General features: G+C 39.1%; 1 protein-coding gene and 1 pseudogene across 1 annotated transcript in view; both read right to left on the bottom strand.

Annotated features, from left to right (window-relative positions):
- Positions 1-1764: 1764 nt before the first annotated feature.
- The window catches only part of TOP3A (topoisomerase 3alpha), an 85806-nt gene continuing 66446 nt past the window's right edge, over positions 1765-21124 (bottom strand). Inside the window, exons 19-24 of the mRNA XM_059576033.2 lie at positions 19391-19469; positions 18377-18448; positions 17383-17454; positions 3069-3248; positions 2598-2721; positions 1765-2282 (exon numbers count right to left, since the gene is read on the bottom strand). Of these exons, the coding sequence (XP_059432016.2) occupies positions 2045-2282; positions 2598-2721; positions 3069-3248; positions 17383-17454; positions 18377-18448; positions 19391-19469 (765 nt within the window). The 3' untranslated portion in view covers positions 1765-2044. The remainder of the gene's footprint in view (positions 2283-2597; positions 2722-3068; positions 3249-17382; positions 17455-18376; positions 18449-19390; positions 19470-21124) is intronic.
- Positions 8572-10270, bottom strand: LOC148583078 (uncharacterized; annotated as a pseudogene).

Below are 21124 nucleotides of genomic sequence, written 5' to 3'. Positions count from 1 at the left end.
TAAACAGGCTCAGAAATAAATTTTTTGTTAAATTTTGCTACAGTATACTTTCATATGTGAAAGTTCAATGTAAAAATATTTTTTTATTCTATATATGAACTACTTCATATGAAAGTTTACTGGAGCACATTCTATGATTTTTTTTATTTTACATATGAACTGTTACACCGTATAAGATTTATTTTATTTTATTTTTTTCCTCGCTTCCTCTCTCCCTCTCCCTCAACGAAAATCCTCCTCAAACTCAAACCTACCAGAACCCCTAATGGGCTTAACTTCTAATATGCTTTGAATGAGATAGATCTAAGATTTTCTTGGTTTGATCGAGCTTCCGATGTGGTTTGGACGAAACGATTCCATAAAAATTCAAGCTTTGTTTATCAATTATGTTTTCTGTTTGCAAAATAAAAATATGGGATTAATACAAAATCAGTCATTGTAATTGGCTTAAATTATAAATCTCTTTACGTGGTGTAAAAATAAACTCAGAGGTCCATGGGATATGCCAAAAAAACAATTTAGTCATTGAAGTCAAATTCCATTAAAATATTGGATGGATTCCATTAAGTGCCAATAAAATGGCGACACGCGTCACTTTTAATATATATATATATATATATATATAAAACTAAAAAAAATAAAATAAAAATAAAAACAAAAAAACAAGCAAATAGAGGGCAGCCACCCCTCTCTTTGAGGAAGGGGTAGCCACCCCCGGCCCATGGGGGTAGAAGGAGCGCCATGGCCCATGGGAGCTCTACTCCCCCACACCAAAACCTTCATCACCCACATTGCCCAGTTATTTTCTTTCTTCCAAAACCGTGTACCCTTTTTGCATTTGGCGATGGAGAGGGTGACGAAATTTGCATCGGAGAGGCCGGTGGTGATCTTCAGCAAGAGCTCTTGCTGCATGTGCCACACCGTGAAGACCCTTTTCAGCGAGTTCAGGGTGAACCCTGCGGTGTACGAGCTGGACGAGATTCCGAGAGGGAAGGACATTGAGCAAGGCTTGAACGGAGCCCGAGCGTGCGGGCGGTGTTCATTGGCGGTGAACTGGTGGGAGGAAGCAATGAGTTTTTTTTTTTTTTTTTTTTTCAGTTTTATATCTTTAATATCTTTATATATTTTTATTAAAAGTGTCATATGTCATCATACTATTGGTGCTGACATGACACACTAACAAAATATGTTAAGTTACATAGACTAAATTATTATTTTATCCTATCTCAAGGATCTTTTTAGTTAACTTTGATACCACATAAAATAAGTTGTAATTTAGACCAACTACAAGAACTAATTTTACATTTATTCTTAAAAATATTAACAAATAACCTAAAACAAAACACTTTAAAACTATTTTTTATCTTTATTTCATATTAAAACACTTTTTCGAACTAAAAAACCAAAAACATTAACAACCGAAGTAAGAATCATTTTAAAACAAAAACTTAACTCGCTGCATATTTAACCCCAGGTCATTTGTGTAATCTACTTTAACCTCCTACAGGTCAAATCTCATGTTTGGAAATTCACCTACCATCCTAGATGTATGAATGAGATCAATTGGTGGTTCTTGAATACGTTTTTATATTTTTATTTTATTTTTATCATTGCATCTAATAGATCTTGAACTCGGAATGATACTACTCACTTAGGCTTTAGATCCAACCTTTTACTAATAATGTGTTTACTAATGGACGATGATAACAGGTCTTAAGAGAAGCAATCAAAATTTTTATACATTTAATTCAACATAATATAATATATGCCACGTGCTATTCCTTTTCTTCGGTCCATGATTTGCTCCACCACTGCTACTCTTGTGCACTAGTGTTTAAATATTTTTAGCACAATATTGGTTTTATTCAAAATAATACATATGATATGATCATTTTAATTGAACATAACTTGATAATCAAAATTTATACGATACATAAACACTATCAGTTGAACCACAAAAATCCGATTCTTTTATCTACTTTTGATCATGCAGCATTGTCAAAACATGCACACATATATGTAAAAATGTACACCATTAAAAGAATCAAGAACCACGATTTGGGCAGACATTTGCAAAATGTGATGGATCACCACAAACAAAGCATCTTCTGCCAGAAACAGGATCACCAGTTGCTGACACAAATGTTGCGGTAGCAGCATGCGGTCCACCCCGGCCACCTCTGCCACGAACACGACTCCTGCTGGTATCAGAGGCTGAGACATTCATTCTCGCACTTCGAACACTCCTTCCTCCAGTGCCATTGTTTAGGTTATCCTCCCATCTGCATAACAGGGCAACAGGATGTATATGTGAACTGGTTTTTAGATGAAGGTTTCATTGAAGAACATTTGCCGATGAACACTCAAAAATTTCAGTTGTTTGCTTCTTTGGAATAAGCTTTTCCTAAGTTCAGCAAAATGCGGCTGGAAGTAACTCCATTAAAAATATTATTGAATTAACTCAGAATTTATAATAAATGACCACTTCTTTGAAGGGGAAAAAGAAGTTGAAAAAGATGAACTCAACAGGGTCTATGTCCAGACATGTCAGTAGTATTGAGAATGATGACAAGGATGAGCAAGTGTTAGTTACATACACAAAGAAGTTGCAATTCTGTGACTGACATGAGTAGAACTTTCTTCCACTATTGTTTGCTGTATTAGCTGTTCGCAAGATGCATGGTGCTCCACATGTGCTACATGGAACCGAAGATTCTCCTCCTGCATCATTAAAAGAATCATAAGAGTGATTATTTATTCAACCTCCAGATGTTCTGGTGACAAGAAGAGAGAAACCAAACCTCTCAATGATTTACAGTTATTGTCAACTTCATCAGTCTTTTTATTTAAACCTTCATGTAGGCTAACTCCCAAAAAAATCCCATTAACAGGACCATTCTCCTGTTAATGCACTAACCCCATTAACAGGACCCCAAAGGAAAAAAAGCCCTAAACTAATGCAATAATTGTTGACTGCTAATTTCTATTTATTTATTTATTTTTGTATGTTGATTGTCTTGAGAATATTTAGAATCATGAAAAAAAAACTGGAAGTTCAGCAGGCATACCACTTTGTGAGTTCATTCTGCGATCCCGAGCACTACGAGAACCTGAAATCTGTGACGGGCAATCACTCGAAGAATGACCCGTTTGCTGGCAGTATATGCAAGCACTGTGCCTAGCCTCACCCAGCCTAGAGTTACTTTGTTGCACATTGATGGATGATGCAGTGGATCCTCTTCCTCTTGCTGGAGAAAATACTAAAAAAATTACATATTTTTGCGCGATTAACATCGAGGACAACAGAAGAATGAGTTCCTTCAACTCTCGTTCTCTCTCTCTCTCAACAGTAATATTTTCTTTTCATGTTTTATAACTAGGATAGTTAATTCGAGCACCAAACTGAATCATAATCAGACAAACTGGACGCACAATGTGTCGTGGACAGCAATATGACCAAAAAAAAAAAATTACTTCATGGTAAATATATGTGCTTACCTATATAGCATTGTAACACTATAGACAATCTTGCACTTTGAAAGACCATCTTCTACTTTATTGACAATACTGGTTTACAGTTAAAATGCCTATCAAATGCAAAAACCTCCACGAGCCCATGCTAATGTACCATGGTTCAAGTTGCACATACTGCATACCATAATGATCCACATCCATGCTAATGGGGTGTCAAGAGTGGTTCTAAAATTTATTCTATATATATAAGACATATTTGGCCTATCGTATGGAACAACTCCTGAAGTTGGCAGATGCAAAAGGAGCCTTCAGATCAGCTAAACCAGAAATGATAATGATACAACTTTACTTCATAACAAAAACCTTTTTACAAAACTTTAAGGATATTATCACTAAATAAGGTCTGCAATATCTTCTCCTTCAACTTTAAAGATTTTGGCAAAATATGATTGAAATGAACTCATTATCAACAAGACAAAGATTGACAAATGTTTTTTTTTACCGATGGTATGTGTTAGAAGAGCGTTTTAGGGTTAATATATATATATATATATATATATATATATATATATATATATATATATATATATGAGGAGAGAGAGGCTAAGATAATACGCATAGCCACCTCTATTCCTTCTACTTTTTCTTTCATGCAAACTCCACAACATGGTATCAGAACCATAACGACTCTCTCATCCTCTGACTGCATCTGATTATCCATACCCACCTCTTCATCGTTTTTTTTTTTCCTTTTTTTTTCCTCTAATTTGCTCTATTGATTGTGGAATTTTGAGAATTGGGCTTCATGGCCCATGAATAAGGATAGATGGCGTCGATATCACCATCATCAGGGGTTTGATGTCGTCGTCATCGCCACTGTCAAGTTTGTGATCATCGGTCGTTGGGGTTTAACCGGCAAAACCAATATCGTGGCTGTTGGGGTGCGAGTTCTTCCCTGAAGAAAAAAATCCAATCAGGGTGTATGGGTGTGGTTGTCAGCGTTGTCTATGGTGGTTGGTGATGTATTAGGTGGCCGGCGTGTTGCAGTTGTTGTTGAAAAGTTGCTCTGTGGTCATCGATTGAGACTGTGGCTTCTGTTTTTAGTGTCGCCGGCGAGTCTCCGACGAAGGTCCCTGTTTGGTTTTTCAGTCGGTTCAGGCTAGTTTTTCTGGTTTTTTCATTCCGGTTCAGTCTGTTTCAGTCCAGTTTGTGGTGATTTTTGGGCAGTTCAGCAGTATTTCAACTGGTTCCTTTCTCTTTATCATTATTTTGCTGATTTGCGTTGGTTTGAGCTGGTTTTTGCCCTCTTCCAGCATTGTTGCAGTGGTTTTCTTATTATTTTGAGTGGTTGTTAAGGGTGCTTATTTGTTGTATTGCTATGGTGGAGTCTTTTACTTCTTGTTGAGGTTATGGCCACTAAAACTGAGACTACCTTAGTTAATGCTCCCATGACTCAAGTGAAGCTGAATGGGAAGAATTATGTTTATTGGGCATGGTCTGTCGAAGTTTTTCTCAAAGGCAAGGGCTTGTTTACTCACTTAACCTCGAATATGCCTAAAGACACTACTTCTCCTACCCTTTGGCAACAAGAAGATAATCAAATTATCTCTCTTATGTTGAACAGTACTGAGTCTCACTTTAGATCCTCATGCATCATGCATGTATTTGCCTATTGCATATTTGGGATCATCTCAGTCATATGTATTCCGGTACTGGGAATATCACTCAAATTTATGAGGTGTGTAAACAATATTTTGGGCTTGAACAAGGTACTCAAACTATGGACGAGTGCTACAATTAGGTTGTGGCCATCTGTAAGGAAAGGAACATGTATCAACCGCTCTCTACGGACCTGAAGAAAATGGAAAAGCAACGTCAAGATGTGGATGTGGTTCAATTCCTTCTTGGTTTAAAACTTGAGTTTGAGTCGGTTCGTGCACATATTTTAGGTGGTTTCGACCTCCCCTCACTTTCCTAAGGTCTTTTCTCAGATTTAGTGTGCTACTCTTTTTGATCCTAGCTCTCAACTGAGTTTTGAGCGTACCGGTGAGCGCAATGCTTTTGTTGCTGCCCATGGTAGCTCTGGTAGTTTTCATGGAGGACGTGGCAGTCGAGGTGATTGTCGTATTCATGGTGGCCGTGATTCTCGAGGTGGTGGTTGAACTAGTAGTCGTGAGCCTCACAAAATGTACTCATTGTGGCCGTAATAATCATTATGTGGATTTTTGTTGGGATTTACATAGCAAATCATCTGGTTTTGCCAATCAGGTTGTTTATCTAGAGGATTCTACTGGTATTTCTAGACCACCTGCTAGTTCTAGTCCCGCTCCTGATAATGATCTCATCTCCATCCCAAAAGATGAGTATGCTTAGTTCTTGGCTCATGTGGACAAAATAGAATATGGGGCTGTGTCAATCATCACACAGCCACACTCCCCTCATACTGCATATATATATAAACCAACATAGAGTACAAAGACAAAAATACCCATACAATATATTTTTCTAACACTCCCCCTGAAGCTGGAGCATATATATATCATATAAGTCCAGCTTGGAACAAATAAACTCTAACTGCTTCCGACACAAGGGTTTTGTAAACATATCAGCTAACTGATCTCCAGACTTCACGAACGGTGTAGATATATCGCCATTGAGTATCTTATCTCGAACAAAGTGACAGTCAACCTCAATATGCTTGGTTCTTTCATGAAAGACAGAGTTAGATGCAATATGTATTGCAGCTTGATTATCACAAAATAATGGGATAGGAGTAGGAGCGGCAAATCCGATCTCTTGGAGAAAGAGTTGTAACCATGTCAATTCACTAGTAGTGTTAGACATTGCCCTGTATTCTGCCTCGGCACTAGACCGTGCCACCACCGTCTGTTTCTTGCTTTTCCAAGTTACTAGATTACCACTCAAGAAAGTATAATATCCTGTAGTAGATCGCCTATCTAAGGGAGAACCAGCCCAATCTGCATCAGTAAACCCTTCTACCCGAAGGTGTCCATTCGGTCTATACAATATCCCAAGGCCAGGAGCTCTTTTCAAATATCGAATAATACGAGTAACAGCTTCCCAATGTGAAACCCTAGGAGCCTCCAAAAATTGACTGACAACACCAACTGCATATGAGATGTCTGGTCTAGTAATGGTCAAGTAATTCAACTTTCCAACTAAGCGACGATACCTACCAGGATCTTCAAACAATCCCCCTTCATTTTTTACTAATTTATGATTAGGATCCATTGGAGTGTCAACAGGACGAGCACCCAGAAGACCCGTCTCTTCTAACAAATCAAGTACATATTTTCTTTGAGGTAAATTGATACCTGTTTGGGATCTAACAACTTCAATCCCCAAAAAATATCTTAGTTTTCCCAAATCTTTTGTCTGAAACTTCTGTTGTAAAAACAATTTCAACCGAGCAATGCCTCCTGAATCATTACCTGTAATCACGATGTCATCCACATATACCACAAGGAGAATATGACCAGCACTAGTATGCAAGTGAAATACTGAATGATCTGTCTGACATTGCTGAAGACCAAACTCCATAACTGCCGCTGAGAACTTCCCAAACCATGCCTGTGGAGATTGCTTGAGACCGTACAAAGCCTTTTTCAATTTACAGACACAACCCTGATACTCCCCCTGAGCAACAAACCCAGGTGGTTGCTCCATATAAACTTCCTCGTGCAGATTCCCATGTCAAAAGGCATTTTTGACATCCAATTGAAATAAAGGCCAAGCCAAATTAGAAGCCAAAGAAATAAGAATACGGACGGAGGAGATTTTGGCAACTGGAGAAAATGTCTCATCATAATCAATACCATATGTCTGTATATAACCCTTAGCAACCAAACGAGCTTTCAACCGTTCAACTGAACCATCAGGATTAAACTTAACTGTGTAAACCCATTTGCAACCAACAGGCTTCTTAGCAGGTGGTAATCGAACAAGCTCCCACGTACCATTTTGATGCAAGGCCTTCATTTCCAATTCCATAGCTTGCTTCCAACCAAAGTCAGATAAAGCATCATGCACTGTCTTTGGGGTGGAAACAGTAGAAAGATGGGAAATAAAGCAAGAATAGGAAGTAGACAAAGAACTAGTAGATACAAATTGACTGATAGGATGTGCAGTAGTGTAAGAACGTGTACCTTTCCTTAGGGCAATGGGCAAGGAATCAGATGCAGGTGGCAGCGGATCCGAAGACGGGATGGATGATGGTGGAGGTGCAAGAGCTGATGGACGTGGCCTACGTGTATAAACCTAGAGAGGAGCAGAAGAGCATGGAGGCAACACGACAGACTAAGAGAGATATCGAACAGGCAGCGGAACAGACATGACATTGGGCTCAAGGGTAGACGCTTCGAAAGACGCATCAACAGAAAAATAGGCAAGAGACTCAACAAATGTGACATCAGCGCTAGTAAAGTAGCGACGAAGAACAGAACTATAACAACGATATCCCTTCTGAGTTGTGGAATAACCAAGGAAGACACATTTAGTAGAGCGAGGATCAAGTTTATCATAGCCAAGACCCAAGTTATGAACATAGCAAACACACCCAAAAATCTTTAGTGGTAAGGCAAACGGAGGTGAAGAAGAGTATAAGAGTGAATGAGGAGAAACACCATCTAAGACCGAGGAGGGCATCCGATTAATGAGATAACAAGCAGTGAGGACTGCCTCACTCCAAAAATGTTTGGGGACATGCATATGAAACAAGAGACAACGTGCAACATCTAATAAATGACGATTCTTACGTTCAACCACACCATTTTGTTGTGGAGTGTGAGCACATGAGGTTTGATGGATAATGCCTTTATCAGACAAATAAGTGGCAAAAGAACTAGATGTGTATTATTTGGCATTATCAGAACGCAAGATACGAATTTTTTTGAGAAAATTGAGTCTTAATCATATTACGAAACATTTGGAAGACAGAAAATAACTCGGAACGATTTTTCATTAAAAATAACCAAGTCATACGGGAAAAATCATCCACGAACGTTACAAAATAATGAAATTTATTGGACTCGATCTTCATAGGACCCCATACATCAGAATGAACTAACTCAAAAGGACGAGAAACTCGACTAACAACTCTTGATGGAAAAAAAACACGATGGTGTTTGCCAAGCTGACACGCTTCGCATGACACAGACAACTCATGACGGAGACTTGGGACTTGATGCTTCAACGCAGGAAGGGAAGGATGACCAAGACGACAATGCCACTGAAGAGCTGAACTTGACAACTGCAAAGCACGAGAGGGAAATGAAGGTGAGAGATCCAGATAATATAGGCCACCAACTTCATGCCCACTACCAATCATCCTCCGCGTCTTGAGATCCTGAAAAATGCACGAAGAAGGATAAAAACTAACAGAACAGTTAAGAGCTTTGGTAATTTTACTAATGGATAATAAATTAAACGGAAAACCGGGAACATGTAAAATGGACAACAACTCAATATCTGGACTCAGATGTGAATGGCTAGAGCCGGCTATAGTAGAAAGGGAACCATTAGCTAGAGTGACACTGTGGGGTGCAGTAACAAGATGATAATCAGAGAGAGAAGTAGACGAACCAGTCATATGTTCATTGGCACCGGAATCAATAATCCATGGGTCGCGAGTGGAGGATAAGAGACAGTGAGATGCAGTACCTGACTGAGCAAGAGTAGCAGTGGAAGTGGAGGTGGCCCGCTTATGAGCCAAAAACTGAGCATACTCATCTTTCGGAATGGAGATGAGATCATAATCCGGAGTAGAACTTGAACTAGCAGGTGGTTCAGAAATAGCTGGAGAATCCTCGAAAGAAACAGCCTGATTGGCAAAACCGGGTGGTTTGCCATGTAAATCCCAACAAGAATTCACCGAATGATTAGGACGGCCACAGTGAGTACATTTGCGATGCTCACGACTACCAAGTCGACCACCGCCTCGAGAGTCATGGCCACCACGAACACCACGACCACCACGACCACCTCGACCACCACGATACCCACCAAAACTGCCACGGGTAGCAACAAAAGCAACGCGCTCACCAGTACGCTCAGAACTCATCTGAGAGTCATGGTCAGTGAGAGTAGCACGCTGAATCCCAGAAAAGACTTATGGAAGTGAGGGAAGTTCAGAACCACCCAAAATCTACGCATGAACCGACTCAAACTCGGGTTTCAAACCAAGAAGGAACCGAACCACATCCACATCCACATCTTGACGTTGCTTTTCCATTTTCTTTAGGTCCGTAAAGAGTGGTTGGTACAAGTTTCTCTCCTCACAAATAGCCACAACATGGTTGTAATACTCATCTACAGTTTGAGTACCTTGTTCAAGCCCAAAATATTGTTTACACACTTCATAAATCCGAGTGATATTCCCAGTTCCAGAGTACATGTGACTGAGATGATCCCAAATGTCCTTGGCAGTGGGTAAGTAGATGCATGAGGATCCAAGGTGAGGCTCAATACTGTTCAACATAAGAGAGATAATTTGATTATCTTCTTGCTCCCAAAGGCTAGGAGTATAGTCCTTGGGTATACCCGAGGTTAAGTGAGTAAACAAGCCCTTGCCTTTGAGAAAAACTTCAATAGACCTTGCCCAATAACTATAATTCTTCCCATTGAGCTTCACATAAGTCATAGGAGTATTAACTAAGGTAGTCTCAGGTTTAGCAGCCATAATATCAATCAACAAAGGAGCAAAGACTCCACCACAGTAACACAACAAATAAGTAGGAGAACAACCACTCAAAACTAATTGAAAGACCCCAATGCAACACTGCAAAAATGCTGGAAAATGGCAAAAACCAGCTCAACCAATGCCAATCAGTAAAATAGGGAGAAAGAGAGAGGAACCAGTGTAAATACGGCAAAAAAAACTTCGCCGGAGATGGTCCACACTCATCGGAAGCAGCAGACCACTCCGAAAATACCAAAACTGAACCCACAGAATGAATTGATGACAAAAAATAACCTTGTCTTTTTGTTTTTTTTGTTTTTCAACTCCAAGAAATTTTTTTTTTTTCCGATGACCACCATGTACGCCGGCCACCTTGTGCATCACCAACCAGCACAGACCACGTCGAGACCCACACTCATACTTCCTGGCAGAACGAACACCCCAACATAGACGACGAAAAGCTTGACGGCGGCAATGACGACGACATCACACCCTTAAGGACGATGATATCGACGTCATCTACCCCCGTTCATGGGCATGAAGCCCAACCAGAATCCTGTATTCCTGGATTCAACTTTTTTTTTTTTTTTTTTTTTTTTTTGTTGAGAAAAGAGAAGAAAAAAAGATGGCAAATATGGAGCAGCTACGAGAGAATTGTTACTGCTCTGATACCATGTGGATAGAATAGAATATGGGGCTGTGTCAATCATCACACAGCCACACTCCCCTCATACTGCATATATATATAAACCAACATAGAGTACAAAGACAAAAATACCCATACAATATATTTTTCTAACAGCTTATAAGCGGGCCACTTCCTCTTCTACCGCTACTCTTGCTCAGTCAAGTATTGTATTCAATGTCTTTTATCCTCCACTTGCGACCCATGAATTATTGACACTAGCACCAATGAACACATGACTGGGTTGTCTACTTCTCTCTCTAATTATCATCCTATTGATACGGCCCATAGTGTTACCCTAGCTAATGGTTCCCTCTCCATCGTTGCCAGCTTTGGCCATACACATCTGACTCTAGATATTGAGTTTCTATTTGTTCTACATGTTCTTGGTTTTTCTTTTAATTTATTATCCATTAGGAAAATTACCAAAGCCCTTAATTGTTCTGTTAGTTTTTACCATTCTTTGTGCATTTTTTAGGATCTCAAAACGCGGAGGATGATTGGTATGGGGAATGAAGTTGGTGGATTATATTATTTGGATCTTGTACCTTCATTTTCGTCTCGTGCTTTGCAATCGTTAACCTCAGCTCTTCAAAGACAATGCATAATGCCTTGTCTTACCCCGGTTGGAAGCAAGTTATGGAATTGGAAATGACGGCCTTGCATCAAAATGGTACGTGGGAGCTTGTTCCATTACCACCTACTAAAAAGACTATTGGTTGCAAATGGGTATAGACAGTTAAGTTTAATCCTGATGGTTCAGTTGCACGGTTGAAAGCAAGTTTGGTTGCTAAGGGTTACCCAAACTTATGGTATTGATTATGATGAGACGCTTTCTCCAGTTGCCAAAATTTCTTCTGTTCGTATTCTTATTTCTTTGGCTGCTAATCTTGATTAGCCCTTATTTCAACTAGATGTCAAAAATGCCCTTTTACATGGGGATCTACATGAGGAAGTTTATATGGATCAACCACCGAGGTTTTTTGCTCAAGGGGAGTGTCAAGGTTGTGTCTGTAAGTTAAAAAAGGCTTTGTATGGTCTCAAGCAATCACCACGGAAAAGTAAGAAACAGACAGTAGTGTCACGGTCCAGTGCCGAGGCAGGGTACAGGGCAATGTCTAATATTGCTAGTGAATTGACATGGTTGCAACATTTTCTCCAGGAGATTGGATTTGCCGCCCCTACTCCTATTCCATTATTTTCAAATAATCAAGTTGCTATACATAATGCGTCTAGCTCAGTTTTTCATGAAAGAACCAACCATATTGAGGTTGATTGTCACTTTGTTCGAGATAGGATACTCAACAGAGATATATCTACACCATTCGTCAAATCTGGAGATTAGTTAGCTGATATTTTTACAAAATCCTTGTGTCGAAAGACGTTAAGAGTTTATCTGTTCCAACCTGGGCTGATATGATATATATGCTCCAGCTTGAGGGGGAGTGTTAGAAGAGCGTCTTAGGGTTAATATGTTATATGGGTATTTTGGTCTTTGTATTCAATGTTATATATATATATATATATATATATATATATATTAGGCTACAATAATACACATAGCCTCCTCTATTCCTTCTTCTCAATGACATAATCGTTGAACACACGGATTAGGCTATTCCTGGAGCTTTTGATTTGCGGAATAGACCTCTGGAATGGAATAACTATTCCTTTGAAATGGCTATTATTTTGTTTGGTAGCACACCATTCCAAGGAATAGCTATTCCAATAGAATAACTAATCCTTTACGAAGAAGAATACATATTCCTCTTAAAAATGAGAAATAATTATTCATTTAGGAATAGACTATGTTTTCCAAAAAAAACTTACAATTATTCTTTTCTTCAAATCCAAATAATCAATAAAAAATTAAAAAAAATACTCAGACGGATTGAAATTGTGGGTGGTCAGCCACCCATTCCACCCCTGAGAATGGGCTGCTGTGGGGTTTTGAAGATTGCAACGAGAAGTCATGGCATTCAAATGTTCTTACTGGAAAAGCAACCAAAGCTATGTGATGACAAAAGGACGAAGAATTGACCTATTCCGTGAATCATTTTCGTCCCAGCGGTCTTTGAAGCGGAGGAAGCCTTCACCAATTGGGCCATGCTTGTCGGTGATGTTGCTGTCTTACTGCACTTGCTTGCCAATGCTTTTCGGGACTGAGAAGGTGACAAGCAAACCCTTTGAAGCCAGGCATGAAAAGAGATCAAAAGAACATGATCCCATTCTTTCTCTACTGGTTATGGTGGGTTGGCCTGCCAAAGCTATGTGATGACAAAAGGATGAAGAATTGACCTATTCCATGAATCATTTTCGTCCCAGCCGTGTTTGAAGCGAATGAAGCCTTCACCAACTGGACCATGCTTGTCAGTGATGTTGTTGCCTTACTGCATCTGCTTGCCAATGCTTTTTGAGGCGAAGAAGGTGAACCCTTTAAAGCCAGGCATGGCAAAGAGATCAAAAGAACATGATCCCAGTCTTTCTCTATTGGTTATGGTGGGTTGGCCTCAAGTTCATAAAGTTATTTATAAATGTTTTCATGCTATAAATGAGCTTTGAAGTGCAACTACAAAATTGTGCTTTAACACATTTTCTTAATAGGATTATTCCTAGTTGATGGAAGACTGTATTAGGGTTTGAGAGTAGTTTAGTCATTGTTATATTTCCTTAAGCTTATATAATAATATGTTTGAGGTGGGTATGTCGTAACATAGAAAACAAGCCTCCTCTCTTTCTTTAACCTTCTTCATGCAAATCTTTCAACATGGTATCAAAGCCTAAGATTTATACCTTTTCCTGATATTTCGTTTTTCTTTTCTTCCCATATTTTCTTTTTTTACGTCTCCGTTTATTTTATTTTCTCTTTTCTCTCCCATACATCTTGCTACAGATTGAAGGCAATTGAATTACTAGGCTTTAAGCCCGTGGTAGGAGATGGCACCGAGTTCACCGTCGTCAATGGTGTGATCTCCCCGTCATCTCCATGGTTGGATTGGTCATTGTTGACAGACGTGTACTAGTGATTGCTGGGTCTTAAGTCGCTGTCGTTAGTGGTTGGCGTCTGTGGTGGTGGATACTCTCTGCGATGGTCAGAGACAGGTTGTGTGGTGTCATTGGTCTTTCTTGGTGGATATTACATGGGAATGAGGCACGGTAGTTCTCTTTGTCGAAGTTAGAAGTGGTCAACGGCATGTTCTGGTTGTCACCAGCACGTTCTGAGTGTTTTTTGGCACGATTTGGGAGTCGTCGGCATGGTTTGGGTGTCGCAGGCACAGTTTGGCTAGTCTCTGACAATTTTCCGGCAAATTTTCGAAGAAGATGGGCGTTTGGTTGAAGGTGCTTGCTGTCGCGTATTCGAGATAAGGATATCCCAACCTCAAACCGGGATAAGCTTGTACGTGTTTTGGTTTCCACTGGTACTCTTGCTTAGTCAGGTACTGCATCTCACTATCTTTTATCCTCCAGTAGCGACCCGTGGGTTTTCAATTCTTGCGCCAATTAACATATGATTGGTTCATCTATTTTCCTCTCTAATTATCATCCTGTTGCTACACCTAAAAGTGTCACCCTAGCTAATGGTTCCCTCTCCACAGTGGTCGGCTCGGGCACTACCCGTCTAAGTCCTGATATTGAGTTGTTGTATGTTCTAAATGTTCCTAGTTTTCTTTTTAATTTGTTATCTATTAGTAAAATTACAAAAGCCCTTAATTGTTCCGTTAGTTTTTACCCTTCTTTGTGTATTTTTCAGGATCTCAAAACGAGGATAGTTGGTATGGGGCATGCAGTTGACGGATTATATTATCTGGATCTCGCACCTACACCTCCCTCTCATGCTTTGCAGTCGTCAGCCTCTGCTCTTCAGTGGCATTGTCGCCTTGGTCATCCTTCCCTCTCTACATTGAAGCATCAAGTCCCAAGTCTTTGTCATAAATTATATGTGCCTTGCAAAGCTTATCAACTTAGTAAGCATCATCGTGCCTCGTTTCCATCGCAAGTTGTTCCTAGGGTTTCTAGTCCTTTTGAGTTAGTTCATTTTGATGTATGGGGTCCCATTACTACACTGTCCAATAAATTCCACTATTTTGCTAGTTTTGTGGATGAGTTATTTTCTATTTTCAAATCTTTCTCAATATGATTAAGACTCAATTTGCTCAGAAAATCCGTATCTTGCATTAGGATAATGCTAAAGAATATACATCTTGTTCTTTTGCCTCTTATTTATCTGATAAAGGCATTATCCATCAAACCTCGTGTGCTCACACTTCACAACAAAATAGTGTGACTAAACGCAAGAATCATCATTTATTGGATGTTGCACGTTGTCTCTTGTTACATATGCATGTTCCCAAACAATTTTGGACTGATGTTGTTCTCACTGCTTGTTATTTAGTTAATAGGATGCCCTCCTTGGTCTTAGAAGGTGTCTCTCCTCATTCTTTTTTATATCCTTCTTCATCACCATTCTCCTTGCCATTGAAGGTTTTTGGGTGTGTTTGCTATGGTCATAATTTGGGTCTTGGTTTTGATAAGCTTGACCATCATGCTACTATATGTGTCTTTCTTGGGTATTCCACAACCCAGAAGGGCTACCGTTGCTATAGTCCAGTCCTTCGATGCTACTTCACTTGCGCTGATGTTAACTTTGAGGAGTCTCTCCCCTATTTTCCTACTATTACTTCTTTGAGTGACTCTTCCCTTGCACTTGATGCCGCATCTCTTTTGTTACCTGCCCCCCTTCTCTTTGAGTCTAACTCTACTTCTCCTCCTGTCCTCTTGCCTCTCCACTCGCTTGCTCCACTCCAGGTTTATCAGCGTTGGCCTCAACCATCTGCTTGTGCTCCGCCACCATCATCCTTATCGTCTACAGATCTGGGGCCCCCACCTCCATCCGACTACTTGCCTATTGCCCTACGGAAAGGTAAACGTTCTTGCACCACCCAACATCCTATCAATCAGTTTGTGTCCACTAGAGTTTATTTGTTCCAAGCTGGGTCTATATGGTATATATGCTCCAGCTTTAAGGGGAAGGGTTAGAATAATGTATTAGGGTTTGAGTGTAGTTTAGTCATTGTCATATTTCCTTAAGCTTATATAATAATATGTTTGAGGTTGGCTACGTAACATAGAAAACGAGCCTCCTCTCTTTCTCTAACCTTCTTCATGCAAACCTTTCAACACTAATAAACTAAGATAGTCATGGACTCATGGACTATGTTTGAAAAAAGTTTATGTTTTTTTTTTTTTTTTGATAAGTAATGTATTATATATCAAAAAAAAGCGCAAAGTGCCTCTAAGTACACAATAATGTATACAAAGGAACCCAACCAAACACTCTAACAAACCAAAAACCCAGAAAAACCCAATCAAACCAACCACCCAACCAAAATGGTATACAAGAGACCCAACCAAATACCCAAGGAAAGCCCTAGTGCATCTCAGGTGGAAACCTAGTGCACCTCAAGGGGAAATGAAAAGGCATTTTTTCGACCCCAAAAATCCCTGCTGACGCCAGCCTTTCACCGGAGAGATAAATCAATCCAGATTTTTGAGCTCCCTCTTCCCCTTAACCTTAGGAGCAGAAGCTTCAACCTCAGCAAGCAGGTTTATGTTGCTGAGGTTGAATCCAGATTTTTGAAAAGTTTATGTTTTAATGAAAATTTTGGCTTTGTTTATGATTTTGCATTAAATTCTACGCTCTCTTAATTCATCCATATATTTTCCTGATTATCTGCAATTATTACAAATACCGAATTTGGCTAGCAGCAGATTGTGGTCATATACAGATTTAGATGTATCCCATACACTACCTCGACCAGAATTTAATTCCAACAAAGCAATAGCCCGTTCTCAGGTTCGTAGCCTTTATAATGATATATATGGGTAAGTTCTAAATTTTCCATTGTTTGACCAATGTGCATCTAGAGCAATAGAGGGGAAATGCTCTTGATTTACTTTATCATTATATGAACACATTGCCTCAAAGATAGTCGATGAAAAGTTTATGGTTGAGTCCTTTACCTATAATTAACTAGTTTTATTCACTAGACTTTGGCACACTTACGCTGCTTATTTCTTTCTTTTAGATTTGGCGGTAATCCCCTGAGCTTAAAAACTTTAATAGCTAGTTACATTAACTCGGATGTTTGGGGTAATTTTAGCACGTTCATATCTTTTATATCTTATGGGATGATTATTTATGTTGATGGAATTAATTATTTTTGGAAATATTCATACAGGCTCCAAATAGTGGACGGTTTCTCATACACTAAATCTAAGCATGACATTGATTATCTTTGAAATATCAATATGTCTACAGTTAGATGAAACTATACATATGCAACAGATTCCTAGTAAGCCATAGACAGTAGAGGGAGTTTAATGCATGGACACAATGAAAAGTTGCGTCTAAATCACCCAAATCAGTATCCTACAAATATTAAACATATTATAGCAACAACAAGAACAAACTGCAAACAAATTGGAAATATCTAGTGAACTCTACAAGCTGTCAATTAATTACTACCTGGCATACGAGAACCAGTTCCACAGATTTCTATCAGCTGTCTAAGAATCTCATCACAGCCACCAATGCAACCTGATCATGCATAAATGTATAAGAACTTCAGTGTTGACCCAACTTCGAGTTCCACAAAGGAACTAAATTTATTTTAAAAAATCGCTTGATGACCAACACATTATCTTGCATAGAAATCTTAGTATGAGAATTATGCATGTTTCAAACACGAATGTGCTACAACAATAGCAGGAAAGCCAGAAGAAACAGATGACAGAAAATGTTCAATGGAGGTAGTGGCACTAGTTCAAAATGGAGATAGATGACTACTCCCAGTCTAATATCACCCACAATGTGGGCCTGACATGGAAAAAAATGCCTCACAAGCCCCCATGCACTATAGGGAGTAGGGCAAATGGGCGTCAATGGTAAAAAGAAGGCCAATATGCCCGCCTCAAAAATATTGTCATCAAGTCCAACTTAGGCCTACCAGTTAAAAGGCTTAAGTACAAAGAAAAGGATAAACAGGCCTCTTCACCACAACTATGGACAAAAAGGCCATATATATGAATGAAGATATGAAACAAAAACAAAGCACATAGATAGTAGGAGGTTAATTAGAACATATTCTAGCATATGGATAAGGGTTCTAGAGAAAATTTTTGCATAATGACCAGTAAAACTTCGCCAAGTTTAATGTCAAACTCCAAAAATACTGTGTCCCAAATTGGTTGTCCATCTTCAACAAGCCAAACATGTAAGGGGAACTCATCCATTGCTTTGCGACTTAACAAAAAAGCACAATCTCACAAAAAGTTGAAAGCTTGTAAAAATGCAACTTTTAAGGGTAATTTTGAAAAGTTATACTATTATGTATACTCATTTTAGAAAGTTAAGATCCTTTCTGGGACACAAATGATAACTAATTTTAAAGGAAGTGAAACATAGCTAAGGTAAAATTGGTGTAAAGACTGTCATCATAGTTCTTTGAAGTTGCACATACCTAAATGGTTGGCATTGTAGTTTGGTGGTATTTCCAGCTGGCGGAACTTGAATTGGATCAAGTAAACAGGACCTACAAAAAAACATTTGTTGTAATTATTTTAAAAAAATATTAGAGAAATGTTTGTTTCCGTTCTCCTACACATCTTTTGTCTATCTCTATACAAAAGATGTGCAAATCCACCATTAAATTTGTGAGACTCACATATGCATCCTACATATTCAATGGTGGATAGGGATTATGCACTCCATTCGTTATCTTCTAAAAAAAAGATGGACAAGAGATATGCAGGAGAATGATACCAAACACATCTCAAAAATTTAAGACGTCAAGAAAGAAGTTAAAGAACATCATTGTAGTTTATAAGACACCGATTTTATGCAAATGCTTTACATCAGGTGAAGTACCCAATTCAGACACAATGCAACATGCATTAAGCATTGGAATATGCACCGAGTATCGAATACAACAATGCCAGAATTCCTTATACTATACGAAGATCAAATTGAAAGAAATTTCCATATAAGGCATGCCAAAATGTTAGGTCATACAGATACTTTATCACCTAAGAAAATAAAGGAGAATAGCTAAGAGATTATTACATTTTAGCTGCATTCAATACACCATCTCTTATTCTTCTATTTTCATGGGCTGGATTTCATTCTTGTTAAATTACTACTAATCCCAAAAGCTTAACCTAAAAGGAACATGAAAACTTTAATCATCTATCTTGTATTATAAAACTCTCCCTACATGTGGCCCAAGAGTCCCTCTCAATTGGATAGGATTCAAGTGTTGGTTCTCCGAGTCTAATACCTTGTTAAAGTATCTTTTATCCCAAACATTTGAACAAACAAGTAGGAAATTCAACCATCTATAGTATATTCAAACAATTGCCTTAATCTACAATTTGGAAGTTAGATGACCTTGCTATCTACAAAGACACTAGCACTCAGCGTTTTTCTATGTGACTTTGGACAAATATACAGCAATAGAAAATTTCAAGTAGAAAACCTGGAGTGCAAGTGTTGCAAATATTAGTGGTTACCACCGCCTCCGATATAGATCCAGGGAGCCAAATAGCATTCCTACACTGAAAAAGGGTAGCAAATAGGTGTTGTAATTATTAAGACCAAGGGCACCAAATGACCAAATGAATCAAAATGCACTCATTAAACTTCAATATGCCACTTCCAGCAGGAAGCAAAAAGAAAAAAAGAAAGAAAGAAAGAAAGAAGTAAATATGTAGATATGAGAAGTTTCCAGCCTATAGTAAACTGAGCCACTGGCTGATTTTTACTCAACAATGAAGCTGTGAAGGGAACTATATGATTATAAGGAGCTCAAAAAACTGCAGCAGATATTTCCTGATAAAAAGGATATGAGAAATGTATTCGGGAAGGCACTTGCTACACTAGTGTACCTTGGACAGAGAGATTAGAAGAAAAAGTTTAATGGTTGGCTAATAAGAGGCTCAACATTTATACAAAACTAATAGCGCAGGATTTTTCATTATAATTTAATTTTAAAATTTAAACATATTTTCATTATAAATTAAAAAAGACGTATAAAAATATATCTCACCCATTTAAATAAAATAAAAAAAAAAAAAAAAAATTGAAGTTATACACCAGTACATTACTAAACATTGAATGAATGTATAAATCACAAAAAAAAAAAAAACTATCATAAGACACTTAATTTTATTTTAAGTGGCTACGGCGACGATGAACTCCCCAGTTAAGGCGCAGAGGTCTCAACCCAGTATTGCTGACCAAGGTGTTCTGAAGGGAGACTCGAGCATATCTGGTCCAGGGATTTTGGGCAAGCAGCCTAGTAAGGGGGTACCTCTGGAATTCTCTAGGTCTACTGCCGGTGACAGTGAGGAGGCCGGGAGGGGAGGTTTTTTGGGGAGCTACTCCGGTGAACAGCTTAGGGTTGCTTCTGTGCTGGGCATTTTGGGTAAGGAGCCGGGGCTTTGCATAACACAGCTGGATAATTTGGAGGGAATTTCTAAAGCAGTGGAGGGCTCAATTTCTCAGGAATCTTTTGTGCCAGAGTCAGTTCAGGAGGAGCAGTTGGAGGTGCAGGAGAGGACTTTTATCATTGAGGTATGCAAGGAAGTTGGCCTATCTTGTGAAGGAGAGGAAGGAAAGCTTGAAGAGACCATAGGGGTTCTAATGGCTGACAACAAAGACAAAGAAGTGGAGAGGGAAGTGTGCACTCCTGTAGTCAAAAAAGGTAAGATGGAGCTTATTAACTTGCAATCCTCTGTCAATTTTTTGGAGTTTTCGTCACGGGACAGGAATTAGGGGAGGGTCAGTCGTGTGAAATCATGAAGCTTAAAATTTTGTCATGGAATGTGAGAGGATTGAATGAGAGGGAAAAGAGGTTGAGGGTTAGGAATTTGCTTAGAAGTTGGAAGGCAGATGTTGTTTGTTTCCAAGAGACGAAGATGGACTTTACTTCGAATAGCTTAGTGAGGAGCTTATGGGGATGTTCGTATGTGGAGTGGTGCTTTGTTCCTTCCATTGGGGCGTCGGGGGGCATTTTACTCATGTGGGACAAGAGGGCTGTTGAGATGATAGACGTAGTGCTGGGAAGTTATTTGGCGGCTTGTTCCTTCAAGAATGTTGAGGATGGCTTTGAGTGGGCGTTTGCGGGGGTGTATGACCCCAACAGAGTCAATGCTAGGCGCTTTCTTTGGGAGGAGCTGGCAGGGGTCATGAGTTGTTGGGACGTGCCGTG

Source organism: Corylus avellana, chromosome 11 (genome assembly GCF_965113065.1).
Source record: "Corylus avellana chromosome 11, dhCorAvel1.hap1.2, whole genome shotgun sequence".
NCBI classification, from domain to species: Eukaryota; Viridiplantae; Streptophyta; class Magnoliopsida; order Fagales; family Betulaceae; genus Corylus; species Corylus avellana.
Note: the sequence above shows the minus strand (reverse complement) of the source record. Positions and strands in the feature narration are given on the sequence as shown.